This window comes from Rhinoraja longicauda, chromosome 31 (genome assembly GCF_053455715.1).
Source record: "Rhinoraja longicauda isolate Sanriku21f chromosome 31, sRhiLon1.1, whole genome shotgun sequence".
In the NCBI taxonomy this organism is placed as follows: domain Eukaryota; kingdom Metazoa; phylum Chordata; class Chondrichthyes; order Rajiformes; family Arhynchobatidae; genus Rhinoraja; species Rhinoraja longicauda.
Window position 1 is genome coordinate 23,283,768 of NC_135983.1, and position 20,495 is coordinate 23,304,262.

Genomic DNA, 20,495 nt, shown 5'->3' on the forward strand with positions numbered 1-20,495 from the left:
TCATTTTTCAGTCAACTGATGATTTTATTAATAACTTACAGTCTGACACACCCAAAGTTCACGATATTCACCACAGGATAAAGAAAATGAGAGGCTGAAGGAAAGGTATCTCATTCTGTTGATAAAGTTCTACACAATGATTGAGACTATAACTCAGTACGAAACCAGAGGGAACACTCTGCAAAAACTCACATCCAAATAAATGTTTTTGTTCTGCATCTACTACATTTCATCTTTAATAACATCTTATCCCTTAAGATTTGACAAATGTAAAGGTTATTTTAAATTTTCTTACTAGGACCTACAGCTACTCGCCTAGAATTTTACGACATTGTTGACACAATTGATACTAATTTATAAGATATGTTAGTTAAAGACCCCCAAGCACAATGTTTAAAGAGTCCCTGGCCCTTTAAGAATATTTGGTGTGAGAGATCTTTTTCCAAAGTATTGCTTTGATATTGTTCAACAGCAGTGAGTGGTGAACTTCCATCTGGCTGGCCAAGCCGTTCAGTTTCATGCAAGTTTGTAAGTGTTTCTGCAGTTCATCTCTGAAATCCGTGGGAGCCCCATGCAGCAGATACTCCTGCAGTAAGCCGCAGATTTTGGCCAGGTTTGGCTGTATCAGTTCAGTGTTGCATTGCCTGGCCAACTTGTCGCAGGTCGCCACGCAGTCCTTCCCGTGCGTGCAGTCTGCATTGTGCTCGCAGCGGCGCCCCTTATAGAAATCCCTCAGAGTCATTTCCGTCACCACCTTCCTGAGGTTGACCATTTTGAAGTCGTACTTCTCGTTGTAGCCGATGTTGCCCAGGTCGGCGTCGCAGATGTAAAAACTGCCGTAAGTGCCGTGAAAAATCTCCTCCACGAATTCCAGGAGCCCGATGGTGATTTCAGCGCGCTTGGGCCAGGCCGGGGCGGACCACCGGTTCAGACCCCTGACCACCATCGACGGCAAAACTGCCCTGAGGAAACGCGGCATCTTGACGCTGTAGAGGGAGCGGTACGGGACCCTCTCCGTGACGTACAAGTCTCCGCAGAAGCCCAGCAACCGCGCTGTATTCTCTTTCTCGTGCAGAGAGACGATCAACAAAAACTCGTTGAGCTGAAGCAAAGCCCAGATGGACTTGGCCTCTGCTAAGGACACCTTCTTGTCCTGGTTAATGTCGGCCATGCTGATTATTCTGGCGACAAGGTTTCCCAGCGATTGTTGATCGCCAAGACTAGCCTGAAATACAGTGAAAGCATTGTTATTGAAAGCATTGAAGGAGTACTAAATGCAGTCTTAAAGGAAGAACATGAAAACGGAATAGAGCCATAGAGTGATGCAGTGTGGAACCATGCCCTTCGGCCCAACTTGCCCATGCCGACCAACATGTCCCATCTACACTAGTCCCTGTGTTTGGCCCATATCCCTCCAAACCTGTTCTATCCACGTCCCTGCCTAACTGTTTCTTAAACATTGCAATAGTCCCTACCTCAACTACCTCCTCTGGCAGCTCGTCCCATACCCCCACCACCCTTTGGTACGCCTCAGATTCCTATTAAATCTTTCCCCCTTCACCTTAAACCTATGTCTCCTGCTCCTCAATTCCCCTAATCTGGGGCAAAAGACTCTGTGCCTCTGTGATACGGGGACGTGGGGGTCAAGGAAAGAGCGTTCACGGCACGGCCCCTGTTTCCACCAATCTTCCCATCACCATACACAAGAAGCACCACTGTGTGCAGATGCCGAGAAGTGTGTTCAGCTCTGGCGGAACAATTTCAAATCTTGTGACGTGGACTCGATAAGAAGACTGGGACATGAATCATCTATATTAAATATCAGTGGGAGTTCAGTGAGGGGGAGGGGGAGGGGGGGGGGGGGAATATAGTACAAGAAAGGGGAAAGCTGAAAACCAATTTAAGCCATGTGGCACTAGAACTGTGGGTAGATGATCAGAGTAAGGTTCATGGGAGATGAGGAATTTTGTCTAACGGAATTGATGAGCTGCAATGCTGAGAACTATCTTCTGCACTCCGCATATTCCCATTTGCTCCATCTATTGTATTTGAGTTTGACTTGGTTGTATTTGATCGGTCAGGATAGCATGTAAAAACAAAATATTTTGGCACACGTGACAATAATCAACCTAAACCTTGGGGGGAGGGGGGGAGGGGGAAGGGAAGAGGTTCATCGGCTATTTTTGAATGAATGAATATAACTTTATTGTCATTCAAAACTATACACCAGACGAGTGCATATTTGAACGAAATCCAGTTGCATCTGGCTCACAATGTAACATCGAATAATAAAAATAGATTAAAATAAATAAATAAGTAACTCGCACATAAAAATAATGGCGGCGGATTATTGGGAAGTCAAGAGTCTGACGGCTTGGGGGAAGAAGCGATTGCAGAACCTGGCTGTTCTGCTCCGTGTGCTGCAGTACCTTTGACCAGAGGGCAGCAGGGTGAACAGTTCGTGATGGAGATGGGTGGGGTCTTTAATAATGTTTTTGGCCTTGGTCAAGCAGTGTTTGTTGTCCAATGTCCTGGATGAATATTTGTGGTTTAGAGCTGGTTGGTTTGATGATGAATCAATGAATCGTGGTATGATTAGTGTTCCTGGAGGTCAGATTTGAATATACGGTGTAGTAACCTTTAGGAGTCCTGGAATAAACTGTTTTAATATCATGCTTCTAATATTTGTGGTTAGGTATTAAGTAAATGTGGGTTTCAGACGGGCGAGTGGTTGTTTCTGAATAGGCAATAGACAATAGGTGCAGGAGGAGGCCGTTCGGCCCTTCGAGCCAGCACCTCCATTCAATGTGATCATGGCTGATCATTCTCAATCAATACCCCGTTCCTGCCTTCTCCCCATACCCCCTGACTCCGCTATCCTTAAGAACGCTATCTAGCTCTCCCTTGAATGCATTCAGAGAATTGGCCTCCACTGCCTTCTGAGGCAGAGAATTCCACAGATTCACAACTCTCTGACTGAAAAAGTTTTTCCTCATCTCCGTTCGAAATGGCCTACCCCTTATTCTTAAACTGTGGCCCCTTGTTCTGGTCTCCCCCAACATTGGGAACATGTTTCCTGCCTCTAACGTGTCCAACCCCTTAATAATCTTATACGTTTCGATAAGATCTCCTCTCATCCTTCTAAATTCCAGTGTATACAAGCCTAGTCGCTCCAGTCTTTCAACATACGACAGTCCCGCCATTCCGGGAATTAACCTAGTAAACCTACGCTGCACGCCCTCAATAGCAAGAATATCCTTCCTAGAAGAAGCTCCCACTTCACCCCTATTTATTGGGTAGGTCTTCTCCTTCGATGGGCACAGTGTCTAAAGAATCTTTCCATTTATTAGGGGTGATATTCAGTTTTGAGGTATTTAGTGCAACTGGCAACGACTCTTAACAGGTGTGTGTTCCTAACTTGTGGAGGTCATCCAGTGGAGGGAATTTCTGGGGTTTAAATTCTGATTTACTGAGACCAGGTATTTATTCACAAAATGCTGGAGTAACTCAGCAGGTCAGGCAGCATCTCAGGGGAGAAGGAATGGGTGACGTTTCTAAAGAAGGGTCTCGACCCGAAACGTTGCCCATTCCTTCTCTCCTGAGATGCTGCCCGACCCGCTGAGTTATTCCAGCATTTTGGGAATAAATACCTTCGATTAGTACCAGCATCTGCAGTTATTTTCTTACGCGACTGAGACCAGGTCAACTGTCCTGACAGATCCGCAATCTGATTCAATCTGTCAGATTAGAGTTTCTGAATCTGAGACGCAAAATGCTGGAGTAACTCAGCGGGTCAGGCAGCATCTCCGGAGAGAAGGAATGGGTGACGTTTCGGGCCGAGACCCAAAAGGGTCTCGGCCCGAAACGTCACCCATTCCTTCTCTCTGGAGATGCTGCCTGACCCGTTGAGTTACTCCAGCATTTTGTGTCTACACGTGAAGGGAAGTTGTATTAAACCAACCTTCAGGAATGTTAGCAGCATCTCCTTGAACTCGTCTATCGAGGTCCCTCTGGTTGGTTTGTCAAACAACACAAGGTCCCTCCGAGGTAGAGTCTCCAGGCTTAGATTTCTTTTGAAGGCATCTTCTATCCCACACTTAATAATGACTTCCTTACCTCTCCAAACGCCGCCATAAACCTGAGGGAGGTGAAAACACGATAACATTACAGCATGGCTTTGGCGTGACCACCTGGGGTCTCGTTCCTCCTTCACCCCCATCTTCTTTCTCACTGCACCACTTGCATTTCTCATTTACCATAAATTAGGGCGGTCACGGTGGTGCAGCGGTAGAGTTGCTGCCTTACAGCGAATGCAGGACCCGGGTTCGATCCTGACTGTGGGTGCCGTCTGTACAGAGTTTATACGTTCTCCCCGTGACCTGCATGGGTTTTCTCCGAGATCTTCGGTTTCCTCCCACACTCCAAAGATGTACAGGTTTGTAGGTTGATTGGCTTGGTAAATGTTTAAAAAAAAGTCCCTAGTGGGTGTCGTGTTAATGTGCGGGGATCGCTGGGCGGCGCCGACCCAGTGGGCCAAAGTGGCCTGTTTCCGTGCTGTATCTCTAAACTAAACTAAACTAAAGCCATTTACTGAACATATTGATGACGTGCATGGTGAATTATTGAGTTTCTCAACACCAGCTTGGGTAGTCAGGCAAGGTCTTGTGAGGAAAGAAACTGAAGATTCATTACATTGATCTTCCACCATCACTTGAAGTGGTGAGAATGGAGTTGACCAAGTGCTTTGAAAATCATAGGTCCATCATCACCAGTGCTTGCAGAATACATTACAGTTAGCACACATCCACTCCTAAAATAATCATATGCTCTATCTTAAAAATAAATTTTCTAAAAACTTCCATTCAATCAGTGGTCTAAAGATATGTTGTTAAATTCATAATAGGCCATTCGGCCCTTCAAATCTACTCCGCTATTCAATCATGGCTGATCTATCTTTCCCCTTCAACCCCATTCTCCTGCCTTCTCCCCATAACCCCTGACACCCGTACTGATTTTACTCAGAGAGTGGTGAGTGCCTTGGATGTGCTCTGAGAACTGGGAAGGAGGAGGGATGGAGAGAGAGGGAAAGCAAGGGTTTACCTGAAGTTAGAGGTCAATGTTCATACCGCTGGGGTGTACGCTGCCCAAGCGAAATATGGGGTGCTGTTCCTCCAATTTGCACTGGACCTCACTCTGACAATGGAGGAGGCCGAGGACAGAAAAGTGAGCGTGGGAATGGGAGGGGGTGTTACGGTGTTGAGCAACAGGGAGATCAGGTAGGTTTAGGCGGACTGAGCGGAGGTGTTCCGCGTACCTGATTGACTGGGCTTGACGACAGGCATTGTTGAAACTGCAGTTTGCTTTCTTCGCACAGGTCCTTGCAGGCCGATCCAGAAATAATTCCTTTCTTATAACGATCGCACTGAAAAAGATCACATTCTAGATCAGAGTGCTTATGTAAACAGGAGCTCTGGGAGACTAAGAGAATGAATGATAAAGGGAACCTTTAATAGCATCAGAAGAGCAATCACCATGTTTTAGGCCCGAGCTATTACTGCTGCAGAAAGAAGAGCCCAAATTCGTGATATATGAAACTTTACATTCATAGTTTTGTGAACAATTATGTGGGTCTGGGACTAAACCCTAGTGATTTTTGCTATTGAGGGCGTGCAGCTTAGGTTCACTAGGTTAATTCCCAGAATGGCGGGACTATCGTGTGTAGAAAGACTGGAGCAACTAGGCTTGTATATTCTGGAATTTAGGATGAGAGGGGATCTGAAACATATAAGATTATTAAGGGATTGGACACGTTAGAGGCAGGGAAACATGTTCCCAATGTTGGGGGAGTCCAGAACCAGGGGCCACAGTTTAAGAATAAGGGGTGGCCCATTTCGAACGGAGATGAGGAAAAGCTTTTTCACTCAGAGAGTTGTAAATCTGTGGAATTCTCTGTCTCAGAAGGCAGTGGAGGCCAATTCACTGAATGCTTTCCAGAGAGAGCGAGATAGAGCTCTTAATGATAGCGGAGTCAGGGAGTATGGGGAGAGGGCAGGAACGGGGTACTGATTGAGAATGATCAGCCATGATCACATTGAATGGCGGATCTTTTCATTTCATGTAACTTATTCTCGACATGAGTTTCCTTCTTAGGCCTCTCAATGCAAAAAACAGGACCTCAGCTAAACTAAGAGAATGAATGAATGATAAGAGGCAAGTAGTTCCTACTTATAATAATAATAATAATAATAATAAGCATTTATTTTATATAGCGCTTTACCAGGTGCTCAAAGCGCTTTACAAAAACAGTCATAACATAAAAACAGACAAACTATCCTGACGGAGAAGTGGCGAACAAACAGCGCCAGCGTCGTCTCACGTCAGGGTCCGGCAGTAGACAACAAAAAGCACAGGACACACAGATACAATTTGAACACAAACAGCCATCACAGTGATTGCTCCAGGCACACCCTCACTGTGATGGAAGGCAAAGAAAAGTCATTATCTCCTCCTCATTCTTCTCCCGTGGACTACCCGTGGACTATCCTTGGACCATGACCCCACCGACGAGCACCAGACCTTAATCATCAGCACCATCACGGACCTCACCATTTCCGGCGCTCTACCCTCTAATGCCTCCAAACATATCGTTCCCCAGCCCCGAACGGCCCGATTTTACCTCCTACCTAAAATCCATAAACAGAACTGTCCCGGCAGACTCATTGTTTCTGCCTGTTCATGTCCCACCGAACTTATTTCCATCTACCTCAACCTCATCCTATCCCCCCTGGTCAAATCCCTCCCCACCTACGTCCAAGACACCTCACATGACCTCCATCTCCTCGATAACTTCCGGTTTCCAGGCCCCCACTCCCTCATCTTTACCATGGATGCCCAAGTTCTCCACCTCTGATTCCACACGTGATGTTACTAAATTACAGAATTCCACACGTGATGTTGCTAAATGACTAAATCTGGCATTCTATGACATTGAGATAACATACTGTATGAAAGCGATACTGGATAACATTATGAGCAGCAAATGCTGGACATCTTTACGTGTAGGAAAGAACAGCAGATGCTGGTTTAAATCGAAGATAGACACAAAATGCTGGAGTAACTCAGCGGGACAGGCAGCATCACTGGAGAGATTCCTTCCTTCTCTCCAGAGATGCTGCATGTCCCGCTGAGTTGCTCCAGCATTTTGTGTCTACCCTAGACATCTTTACAACAGTTTTGCTTCTGAAGGATGATTTTAGACTTTAGACAAGATATATAGCGTGGAAACAGGCCCTTCAGCCATCCGAGTCCATGATAACCAGTGACCACACGTACACTAGCACTATCCCACACACACAAAGGACAATTTACAATTTTACTGAAGCCAATTAACCTATAATCCTGTAGGCCTTTGGAGTGCGGCAGGAAACTGGAGCATCCGGGGAAAACCCACGCGGTCACATGGAGAGCATACAAACTCCGTACAGACACCACCCCTAGTCGGGATCGAACCTGGGCCTCTGGTGCTGTAAGGCAGCAACTCTACTGCTGCGCCACCGTGCCACCCAGATGCCCTGATGTTTCTCTCATTTATTAATCGTTTTAAAATTCAATGATTTCTTACATAACTCACCATCAACCATTGAACTAATTCTTCAGCCTTATCATGTGTGGCACGGTGGCGCAGCGGTAGAGTTGCTGCCTTACAGCACCAGAGACCCGGTTTCGATCCTGACCATTTTTTTTTTTTTTTTTTTTTTTTTTTTAATATATAAAAGTTTTATTCCAAAGAAAAACATACAAACACACTAAGCAAAATGTGATCAAACAAAAGCCGCCTGTATCGGCAGTTTACAAATTAAACAATTATCACATTAAAATCCCGCCATCTCTGTCAACAATACATTCAACCCCCCGCGGCGACCAGAGTTCCCGGAAGGCCTCCAGAGTCCCTGTGGGCACCGCGTGTTCCCTCTCCAGGGACACGCGGGCACGGACGTAAGCCCGGAACAGGGGTAGGCAGCCGACTTCTGTGAGGCCGTCGACTGCCCGCTGCCTGGACCCGCGGATGGCCATCTTGGCCAGGCCCAGGAGCAGACCGACAGGGAGACCCTCTCCTCCCTCCTGACCCTCCCCCCTCTGTACCGGGTGCCCAAAAATTAAAAGCGTAGGGCTAAAATGGAGCCAGAACTTGAGGAGCAGCCCCTTCAGATACTGGAACAGGGGCTGTAACCTCACGCACTCTGTATACAAATGGTACACGGTCTCCTCCTCGCCGCAGAAGCGACAGGCGGCAGACGAGACCGTGAACCGGCTCAAGTACCTGTTACAGGCTATAGCCTTATGCAACACTCTCCACCCCAGGTCCCCGATGTAAAGCGGGAGGACCCCCTTATAGAGACCTCCACTGGGGACCGCTCCCGCCGTCAGGTGGTAACACGGACCGCCAGGGCGTGTCCGGACGGAAGACGAGAGCGAGGAAGTGGAGAGTGTGCAGGAGCAGCCTGTACAAAACGCGCCTCTCCGCGTCACGGAACGGCACGCTGGGCATCTGGGAAAGGCGGCTCATATTGCGTGGGGCCGGCTCTCGGGAAGGGACCCGTGCCGTGGGCCCAATGAGCAATTCCGACGGAGCGGGGGTAAGCCCAGTCGGAATCGCTCCACGCACACGCCTCTCCTCGACACCCACCGTGACAGGGTGAGGACCGGCCCCCCTCACAACCACAGCACCCCCCTCCCCCTGAGGAGCAGCGCCCTGGCTGAAGGTGACCAAATTCCTGGCTCTCAGGAGATCACGGTAAAAACCAGGCAACTCCCGCCTAGCGCGCTGACTCATGCCCGCTACCGGGAGCCGTGATCCCACCTGGAGGCAGCGCTCCTGGCAGATAAAGTACGTGGCCAGCGAGTGCCATCTGGGAGGGCACTCGGAGTACACGTACCTCCGCAAGGTCCTGAGTCGGAGGGCTGCCACCTGAGTGCGGACGCAGACCAGCGCCTGACCGCCCTCCTCCAACGGGAGACTCAGAACCCCAGCAGAGACCCAGTGGTTCCTCTCACCCCAGAAGAAGTTAACTAACCTCCTCTGTATCATGGCGATGAAACGAGAGGACGGGACCAGAGTGGCCAGTCGGTACCACAGCAGAGAGGCCACCAGCTGGTTTATGACCAAAGTCCTACCCCGATATGATAACACACCAAGGAGGCCTGACCAGCGCCCCACACGGGCGACCACCTTCGCCTCCAGCTCCTGCCAATTGGCCTGCCAAGCCCCCTCAGTGGGACTCAGGTAGATCCCCAGATAGAGGAGGTGCGTGGTGCTCCACGTAAAAACTGCCATCTCCTCCGGCAGGGAGTCTACCTGCCACTGACCCACCAAGAGCCCAGCACACTTCCCCCAGTTGATCCTGGCGGAGGATGCGGCTGAGAACACCCGCTGGCACTCACGCATCCTCCGCAGGTCAACCGGGTCGGTGAACATTAGTAACACATCGTCGGCGTAGGCCGAGAGAACCACCTCCACCCCCGGCCCCGGCAAATCCAAACCTGCCAGCCGCCTCCGTAGGAGGCACAGGAATGGCTCCACACAGAGGGAATAAAGCTGGCCGGACATGGGGCATCCCTGACGAACCCCCCTCCCAAAGTGAATGGGAGCCAACAAAGAGCCATTGACCTTGACCAGGCACTCTGCGGCAGCGTATAGGAGCCGGACCCGGGCCACAAAATGGGGTCCGAATCCAAACGCCCGCAGAGTCCCGAGAAGGTAGTCGTGTCCCACCCGGTCAAACGCTTTCTCCTGGTCAAGGGAGAGAAAGGCAACGGACTGACCAGCCCTCTGGCACAGATGGATCAGGTCCCAGACCAGATGGATATTGTCCTGGATGGACCGGCCCGGGACTGTGTAGGACTGGTCAGGGTGGATCACATGGGACAGCATGGGCCCCAGGCGATTGGCCAATGCCCGTGCAAAGACTTTGTAACCCGTACTGAGAAGAGAGACCGGGCGCCAGTTCTTCAAGAGGCGGAGATCGCCCTTCTTGGGCAGCAGGACGACGACTGCCCTGCGCCACGAGAAGGGCATCTCCCCGGTCGCCAGGCTCTCCCCCAACACCTTCACATAGTCGCCCCCCAGGACACCCCAGAAGGCTCGAAGAAACTCCACAGTCAGCCCATCCAGCCCCGGAGACTTGCCCCTACTGAGCTGGTGCAGGGCACCAGTCAACTCCTCCAGAGTTAGGGGATCATCGAGGCGCTCAGCCACCTCCCTGCACACTACGGGTAAGCCCTCCCACAGCACCCCTTGTGCCTCCCCACTAGATGTTCCCTCGGAGAACAGAGTGTCATAGAACGACCAAACTGAGGCACCGATCCTCTCCGGATCCGTGACGGAGGAGCCATCGTCCACAAGCAACTCGACAAACTGCCTGCGGGCACCTCGGCACTTTTCCAGGGAGAAGAAAAAGGGGGAGGCGCGGTCCAGATCGTGCAACATCTGGACTCGCGACCTCACATACGCGCCCCGGGACCTCCTCAGCTGCAAGTCCCTCAGTGCCCCTTTCTTCTCCTGGTACTCCTCCCACTCACACGAGTCCCCCTCCGTCTGACCCAGGCGAGACTCCGAGTCGAGCAACTCTCTCTCAAGCCGTCCGATCTCGGAGTCCCGCCCCTTGGTCGACCCCCTCGTGTAGTCCTGGCAAAAACAGACGGACGTAAGCCTTCCCTACATCCCACCACTGCCTTAGGGAAGGGAAACGCCCCTGCCTTTCCCTCCACTCCGCCCAGAACTGCTTGAATGAGTCCCGGAACCGGCGCTCCTCCAGCAGCCGGTTGTTGAAGTGCCAGTACGCGGACCCTGCCCGTGTGCGCGTCGGGATAAAGTCCACTCGCACCAGGCAGTGGTCCGAGCACGGCTCCAACCGCATGGAGGCTGCCAAGACACAGGACACATAAGCCTTAGACACATATACACGGTCAATACGGGAACCACCCCCCTTAAACCTGTATGAGAAGGCACCGGAGTTGGGATGGAAATTCCTCCAAGCATCTACTAGCTCAAAAGAATCCACCAACTCCCTTAATGTCTTGACCGCTGCCGGATCGCGCTGAATGCCAGAGCGATCTCTCGCCTCAAGGGTACAATTAAAATCACCCCCCAGGAAAACACACTCCCCCCGATCGATGGTGTTCAACAGCGCGGTCACTTCTTGTGTTAACCGCGTCTGCATAGCACCGCTCTTGGGGGCGTACACATTAATAAAATGTAATGGCACGCCATCCAGGCGCACGGCCAGATACAACAACCGGCCTGGTACAATGTCCTGCACCTTGACAATCTCCGGCTGGAAAGATGGGGCCAACAGGAAGGCCACTCCACTCGAAATGGAGGTGAGATGGCTCATGTAGACCCCCCCTTCCCAGTCCAGGAGCCAGGTGGGCTCGTCACTAGTCACAGTGTGTGTTTCCTGCAGGAAGCTCACCGCGTACCTCCCGTCCCTCAGCACCGAGAGATGGTGAAACCTACGGAGAGACTCCCTGGCCCCATTAATATTCAGGCTGGCTATAGTGAGCTTCATTTTGAAAGCGCACAAGAACTTTTACCAGCCCCCCTTGACGGAATGGAGCCTCCCCGAGCCCTCTGCCCTTTCTTTAGGGACTTAAAAAGCTCTTGGAGCTGGCGCCGCTCATTTTTCAATACACCTGCCACGTTCCCCTCCTCCTGAAGGATGGCATAAATGGACTGCAAGGGTACCGTCAGGTCCGACCAGCAGTCAACAGCCAGATCTGCCTTATTCCTCTTCCCTCTGCTGTCCTTCAGAAACTTCCGGAGTTCCCAGATATCAACAAGCCGAGACACGGGGCTGCGGGTGGGACAGTCCATCAACTCACTGTCGCTGGACTCCACGTCCCCCTCCTCCTCCCACTCAATGTCTGAGCCCGAGTCTGGATTGTTCTGACTCCCAGCCGCCTCGCACACCCCTCCCTGTGAGGTGGGCGGGTCGGCCACATCACCCGGTCCCTCCTCCGTCACCATCCCACCCCCAGGATCAGTGACGGGGGCAGGTACCGGTACCTCTAACTGTGGCAAGCTGCCTGGTAAATGGCCAGGCTCCTGCACACCCCCACCGCCCTCTGTAACCGGATTGGGGGCAGTGATGTTGGAGGAAGTCTCCGGGGCGGGCAGTGAGAGGGTACGTCTGGAGTCCGACCGAAGGACACGATCCGAAACGACCATGTCCTCCTTCGCACCCAGGGCACCCGGCCCAGCACCGTCACCCAGAGAGTCCCCGTCCCCCACCACCAGGGGAACCACCTCGCTCTGGCCCTCAGGAGGCGATGTTCCCGGAGTCTCCCCTGCTCCCTCAGCCGATGGGGCAGCACACCCCTCAATAGGACTCGTAGCCTCAATGGGGAGCATGGGCTGGGGACCCACCCCCACACTCAAGTCCCCCCCATCAATCTTCCCCTGGTCACCCTCTAAGCCAGCGGACGCAATCCCTGGGGGAACAGCCCCCTCGGGGTAGTGTGTCACCACTCTCAGGTGGTCCCTGCACTACAGAGGCATCCTCCTGCCCACAGGAAGCGTGTACTGGGTACTCTGCCTCAACAGGGGAGAAACACCTCCCTTCAGGTCGCCCCTGACCTTCAGGGCCGTTCTCCGTGTCAGAGGACCCGTGCCTCCTCCTCTTATAACCACTAGCGTGCGGTGGTACAGTCAGCTCCATTGCTGAAGCCTGTTCCTCCGCCCCGCCATCTACCTGCTCATCCTCTCCAGCCTTCAGACCCTCAGGCTCAGAGGCGAGCTCGATAATATCTACTGCCGGGGGACCCTCATTAAGGTGACCTTCTGCCTGGCGTCCCGCTTGAACGTTCTTCTTCTTCCATTTAGCTTTTTTACTCTTCTGTCTCTCCCAGTGCCCCTCATCCACCCCCCACCCTGCACCGGCATCCTCCGCCACAGGTACGGGACATGGGGGTGGTGGGGGAATGGAGGTTGGGGGCAAGGGAACAAAGTCATCACGGGCCACCGTGGTAGAACCAGCAGCCCCAGATGGGCCAGCACTGCCTTTCTGGGCCACCTTGGTGGAGCTGGCAGCCTGGTGCTTGGGACAATTCCTGCGGAAATGCCCCACCTCTTTGCATGCATGGCAGCGTGCTTGGCCCGTGTTCCAAAACACGCGATAGCAGAATCCTTCCCATTCAACCTCAAAACTCCCCTCCATATCAATCCCCTGTGCCAGCTGTATGTACACACGGCGATTGAACGTTAATACATGCTGCATTTCGGGATCATCCAACCTATGCAACAGTTTGGTGGGCCCAGACCGCACCTCCCCCAGCTTAGTTACATGTGGGAGCAGGAGCGCGTCCGGAACATAAGGGGGAACGTTGGACAGCATGACCGGCAGCACGGGCCGTCCCCATGGGTCCACCGCCATGTAAATCCCAGCCACCGTGATCCCCCTTTCCAATGCGGTAGCCACCGACTGCTCAGTCTTTAGGATGACAACAGCCTTCCCACTGACCACCGCGCCTGCGATTATGGCCTTCTTGCCAACAGTCTCCCCCAGCACGGTTAGCACAGCCTTGAAGGTAATGTTGCCCTGCAAGGTCACTTTCACCCCGTGTATACGCCCCAACAACTCATGGCCCTTAGTCACGGAGACTGCCGACTGTACGGCAGCTGCATAATTCTTGGGGGCCGCCATCTTTAGGGCGTGGAGCAAAACAAAACGTCTCCGTTTTTTATAAGTCAAAGCAGTCTTTCTGCTATTGCTGCACCTCCACGCATTTGCAGCAGTTTAAAGTCGTGAAGGCTTTCCTGGCAAAGCAACAGAAGTAGTCTCCTCCTGATAAGATAGGGAAAAGTCCGTGCCAATCCTCCCGTCGTAGAAAATGGAGCTTCCGGAGGCTTCTTCCCCAGGTCTCGGTCGCCCTCCCGGCTTCAACGAAAATCCAATGCACTGTTGCCGTACTTACCCGGCACACCTGGACCGGGCAAAGTCGGTGTGGGAGGGAGCTTTCCGATGCTACAGACCACAAACACCGCTCCAGACTCAGCTCCCACCAGTTCAAGTGCAACTTGGCCTTCCGCCAGCCACTGCCGCTCCTATGACTTTCAGAAAACACGAACAAATCCTCCCCAATTAGAGGACTCTTTCAACAAAGAGAGTCTCTGCTTTCCGCCAGAAGTCCAAAAAGCAAATTCTGACTGCTTTCGTTTGTCCTCGCCAAACAAATCCTTCGAAAATAATCAAATCCTCACAGCCAGCGCCACACACCCACGTCCGATCCTGACCTCGGGTGCTGTCTGTACAGAGTTTGTACATTTTCCCCGTGATCTGTGTGGGTTTTCTCCGAGATCTTCGGTTTCCTCCCACGCTCCAAAGACGTACAGGTTTGTAGCTTGGTTTGAAAAATGTAAAATTGTCCCTAGTGTGTGTAGGGCGGTGTTAATGTGCGAGGATTGTTGGTCAGTGTGGACTCGGTGGTTACACAGTGGTACAGAATATTTCCGCGCTGTATCTCTAAACTAAACTAAACTATGAACATATCGCTCATTCTGCTTGGGTAGCTCTCAACAAGTACAACAGGGAGTGGTGACTAGGTTTCAGAGGTTTCATCATTAGCTCCCACCTCTGAAACACTCCTTTGGCCTTTCAATAGGTGACAGCAGTCAATTAATTATTTTTTAATGTGTCTAATAGTTATTTAAAAGTTATGTAAATAACTTTTAAATAGTTATGTAAAAGTTATTTAAATAGAGGAACAGTTTTAATTTCAATGCGAAGGTAGACATAAAATGCTGGAATAACCCAGTGGATCAGGCAGCATCTCGGGAGAGAAGGAATGGGTGAAGACTGAAGAAGGGTCTCGACCCGAAACGTCACCCATTCCTTCTCTCCCGAGATGCTGCGTGACCTGCTGAGTTACTCCAGCATTTTGTGTCTACCTTCGATTTAAACCAGCATCTGCAGTTTTTTACCTACCTATTAATTTCAATGGCAAAAGGCTAAGTTGTGCAAACCGGTCGTACTTACAATAATCATTTGGCAGATGTGACCTCGACAAAGTTCGGAGTAGGAGGAATAATGTATATAAAGCACCCAGCTGCCCAGTAGGATTCCTAACCACATTAAGAACAGATACTTCACTTTGACTCCAGGCAAACGCTTCTGCGAACAAAAAAACCACAAAATAGTTTACATCCAGATAATGATGCATTACAACCCACAGCATAGCTCCTCTGCCAAAAGTTGCATTAATCATCAAAGGGGGGATAATGACAATGTGGTCACGTTCAAGATGGTATTGGGAAAAAAAAAGTATCCCAGGCAGCTTTAGTTTTTAGGTTAGAGATACAGTGCAGGAACAGGCCCTTCACCACCTGTGACTCCCCACCGACCAGCGATCACCCCGCACACTAGTACCATCTTACACACACTCGGGGCAATTTACAATCTTTACCAGAACCAATTAACCCACAAACCTGTATGACTTTGGAACGTGGGGAGGAACCGGAGCACCCGGAGAAAACCCACGCAGGACACGGGGAGAACGTACAAATTCCCTATAGGCAGCCACCCCGTGGTCAGGATCGAACCCGGGTCTCTGGGCCTCTGAGGCAGCAACTCTACCGCTGCGCCACCGTGCTGCATCTCTGAACTGAAACGTCGACGCGAAGACTGGAATCAATACACAGTGAGAGAATGAAACACAGAGTGGGATTGCTGGTCGGGTGGTTAACCTGGTGTTGATCGGGGATTTGGCCTCGGCACTTTGGGCAGCCTGGACAGGTGAAACCTCGGGGTCGATGCACGTTAATTACACAATTTTTGTTTTGGAGAGGGGGCAAGAAAAAACAACAAATATTCCATTCCACAGCTCACCAAGCTCCAGCCTGAGATGTACAGATTTTTTTCAATCTACAAAACCTCCCTCACCACAGAACTGAACTCCGAACTCACCCTGTACCTACTTAACAACAATCTAGGCATCTTGTGGTTTAAATGGGCACGAGGAGGATTACATCTCAAATGGAGACTTGGTTGTGGCTTCAAGCTCTGCTTCAGAAAATGGAGCAGATGATCCAGGCTGTGAGGTTTGGGGGAGGGATTGCTGTTTTACACCGAGGCTCGCCAGCTCTCTCCACAGGGCACCATTTAAAGACCAGGGGAATTCAGAATAGAGCTATTCAATTAATTTCATTCTCCTAAGCTCTGCAAATGGTTCCCTTTAAAGTATTTATCAACTTCCCTTTTGAAAATTACCATTGAATTAATTTCCAAAGTCCTATCAAATAGACCATTCCATTTCTGGCAAGTATTCTGGACAATTTGCATGTTTAAACAAACATTAAAGTATCATCCATTGTTCTCATTGAGTTTGTTCACAAGTTCATGTTTGTAGGAGCAGAATTAGGCCATTCGGCCCATCAGGTCTACTCTGCTGTTCAATCATGGCTGATCTATCTCTCCCTCCTAACCCCGTTCTCCTGCCTTCTCCCCATTCTCCCCTGACACCCGTACTAATCAAGGATCTGTCAATCTCCACCTTAAATATATCCATTGACTTGGCGTCCACAGCTGTCTGTGGTAATGAATTCCACAGGTTCACCACCCTCTGACGAAAGAAATTTCTCCTCATCTCCTTCTTGAATGTACGTCCTTTTATTCTGAGGCTGTGGCTTCTGGTCCTAGAGGCTCCCACCAGTGGAAACATCCTCTCCATATTGTTGAAGCAGGAAGTTTCAACGATATGGACTACATTACAACAACTTCTACAGTGTCGACTGCATCATTTTTCGACTTGAAACTGTTGCATAAATTGATTTAAACTTAGAATTACAGAATGAAACTACACAGGAGGATGCCTGCAAATTACAATAGACAATAGGTGCAGGAGTAGGCCATTCGGCCCTTCGAGCCAGCACCGCCATTCAATGTGATCATGGCTGATCGTGCACAATCAGTACCCTGTTCCTGCCTTCTCCCCATACCCCCTGACTCCGCTATCATTAAGAGCTCTATCTAACTGTCTCTTGAAAGCATTCAGAGAATTGGCCTCCACTGCCTTCTGAGGCAGAGAATTCCACAGATTTACAACTCTCTGAGTGAAAAAGTTTTTCCTCATCTCCGTTCTAAAGGGCCTACCCCTTATTCTTAAACCGTGGCCCCTGGTTCTGGATATTTTCTGCAGTAGCAACATGACGGCTCGGTGGCGCAGCGGTAGAGTTGCTGCCTTCCAGCACCAGAGACCCGGGTTCGATCCTGACTACGGGTGCTGTCTGCAAAGAGTTGTACGTTCTCACTGTGACCTGCGTGTGTTTTTTTTCCGGGATCTATGGTATTCACCCACACTCCAAGGACGTACAGGTTTGTAGGTTAATTGGCTTCGGTATAATTGTAAATTGTGCCTAATGTGTGTAGGGTAGAGTTAGTGTGGGGGGATTGCTGGTTGTCGCCAGACTCGGTGGTCCGAAGGGCCTGTTTCCGCGCTGTATCTCTAAACATAAATTAAACTAATCTGCTAGGGTCGGATAATGGTCAAATCCTTTGAAACTGAGGAATACATCACTGCCCATCAATGAGGCACCTGACATGCCACTGGCTGTTCAGCCTGGAACCCTTTCTTACTCAAGCCTGAGGTTCTAATCACAGAGTCAGTACAAAGACCCTCGGACTATCTTTGATCGGACTCTACTGGACTTCATCTTGCACTCAGCGTTATTCACGTTATTCCCTTGATCAAGTATCTGCACACCGCGGAAGGATCAATTGTAATCGCGCATTGTCTTTCCGCTGGCTGGCTAGCACGCAACAGGAGCTTTTCACTGTACCTAGGTGCACGTGACAATAAACTGAACCCAACTCAATGGAAACAAAATACAGAACTCCAGAGGAAACAGGTCAGGCGAAGCGGAGAAATAACAGGTGCAGGCAAGAGATACTGGGATCAGTGATAAGCCGTAAGGCTCGAAGGGCCGAATGGCCTCCTCCTGCACCTATAGTCTATTGTAAGGCAAGTAAACATTGACATTTAGAGCCACTGGCCCAACTTTCACACAAATCTGTGTGTATGTCAGATACCGTGCGGAAACAGGCCCTTCGGCCCACCGGGTCCGTGCCGACCTGCAATCCCCGCATATTAACACCATTCTACACACACTAGGGACAATTTTTACATTTACCAAGCCAATTAACCTACATACCTGTACGTCTTTGGAGTGTGGGAGGAAAGGGAAGATCACAATGAAAACCCATGCAGGTGACGGGGAGAATGTACACACTCCGTACAGACAGCACCCATAGTTGGGATTGTATCCGGGTCCCCGGCGCTACATTCGCTGCAAGGCAGCAACTCTACCGCTGCGCCACCGTGCTGCCCCTTCAGTGATGCACTGATATTCCCAGAATTTCATCTGATATGTTTACCGAGTTTTTCCCAAACAGTGAAAGGCCTGGATAGAGTGGACATGGAGCGAATGTTTCCACTAGTGGGAGAGTCTAGGACCAGAGGGCACAGCCTCAGAATAAAAGGACGTACCTTTAGAAAGGAGAGAAGGAACGGGCGAAGAAGGATCTCGACCTGAAACGTCACCCGTTCCTTCACTCCAGAGATGCTGCCTGTCCTGCTGAGTTACTCCACTATTTTATGTCCATCTTCTTTAAAAACACCCAAGCCTTGTTTACAAATCTGCCCATGATCTCAAGGGCTCTCAGCCTCTGAAATCTCCAGCCGACCAAACCTTAGGGTTGTGAATCTGTGGAGTTCTTTGCCACAGAAGGCTGTGGAGGCCAAGTCAGTGAATATATTTAAGGTAGAGATAGATAAATAGATAGATAGATTCGTGATTTGTACGGGTGTCAGAGGGCATGGGGAGAATTCAGGAGAATGGGGTTGGGAGGGAGAGATAGATCAGCCATGATTGAATGGCAGAGTAGACCTGATGGGCCGAATGGCCTATTTCTGCTGCTATCACTTCTGATCCTTATGATCTTGGGAGATCTCTGAGCATCACTGAGATATGGATGTCTGCATCTAGCCCTTCCATGAGCTCTGACAGTTCAGTCTGAAGAAGGGTCTCGACCCGAAACGTCGCCCATTCCTTCTCTCCCGAGATGCTGCCTGACCCGCTGAGTTACTCCAGCATTTTGTGAATAAATACCTTCGATTTGTACCAGCATCTGCAGTTATTTTCTGATATTCCCTTCCTAAGCCCCTTTAAAAAAAATCCTTTTAGACCATGAAGAGGAAGAAAAAAAGACCAAGTCATTTTGCAAAAGCTCTTGTCCTGTTTGGTCTCCTAATCTGAGGAAAGACATTCTAGCCTTAGAGGGAGTACAGAGAAGGTTCACCAGATTGATCCCTGGGATGGCAGGACTTTCATATGAAGAAAGACTGGATAGACTCGGCTTATACTCGCTGGAATTTAGAAGACTGAGGGGGGATCTTATAGAAACATATAAAATTCTTAAGGGGTTGGAGAGGCTAGATGCGGGAAGATTGTTCCCGATGTCGGGGAAGTCCAGAACAAGGGGTCACAGCTTAAGGATAAGGGGGAAGTCTTTTAGGACCGAGATGAGAAAACATTTCCTCACACAGAGAGTGGTGAGTCTGTGAAATTCTCTGCCACAGAAGGTAGTTGAGGCCAGTTCATTGGCTATATTTAAGAGGGAGTTAGATGTGGCCCTTGTGGCTAAAGGGATCAGGGGGGTATGGAGAGAAGGCAGGTAGGGGATACTGAGCTGGATGATCAGCCATGATCATATTGAATGGCGGTGCGTACAGGCTTGAAGGGCTGAATGGCCTCCTCCTGCACCTATTGTCTATGTTAACTGGTGATAATTTCCCATTGACAATTTTAGCGATGCTTTAGTGGAATGGGGAGGGGGGGGGGGGGGGGGGGGTGGCAGCAAGTCCCTGAACCCCGGGTTCTCCCTCCTTTTGATGCCGGCGTTGGGTAATTCTCCGTCCCTCCATCCCCAGAGGCAAGAGCCCGCTGGCAGCCGCGGGTACCAACCAACCAACCAACCAACCAACCAACCAACCAACCAACCAACCAACCAACCAACCAACCAACCAACCAACCAACCTGTACAGCTCTGACCAGGCGGCACAAGGCGACCACATGGACCATCCTCCGGGCGCGTCTCATCGCTGGGACCGGCCTGGCTGCCCGCACCCACGGCCACGGGCTCTCGGTTCCCACGCTCCCTCCTTTCCCACGGTCTCTCGGTTCCCACGGTCCCTCTCTCTCTCTCTCTCTCTCTCTCTCTCTCTCTCTCTCTCTCTCTCCCTCTCTCCCTCCCTCCCTCTCTCCCTCCCTCCCTCTCTCCCCCCTCTCTCCCTCCCTCTCTCCCTCTCTCTCCCTCTCCCTCCCTCCCACTCTCTCTCTCTCTCTCTCTCTCTCTCTCTCTCTCTCTCTCTCTCTCCCTCCCTCTCTTTCCCTCTCTCCTCTCTCCCCCTCCCTCTCCCCCTCTCCACTGAGCGCCGCTGCCCTC

General features: G+C 50.6%; 1 protein-coding gene across 1 annotated transcript; it reads right to left on the minus strand.

The window, feature by feature from the left end:
- dipk1b (divergent protein kinase domain 1B) lies at positions 1–20,286 on the minus strand. Its single transcript, XM_078425825.1, has 5 exons — positions 20,087–20,286; positions 15,033–15,167; positions 5,315–5,422; positions 3,962–4,138; positions 1–1,225 (listed from the first exon to the last, which is right to left on the minus strand). The coding sequence occupies exons 1-5, from the start codon at positions 20,147–20,149 to the stop codon at positions 413–415; spliced, it is 1,296 nt and encodes a 431-aa protein (XP_078281951.1). The 5' UTR covers positions 20,150–20,286; the 3' UTR covers positions 1–412.
- Between the last annotated feature and the right edge of the window lie 209 nt (positions 20,287–20,495).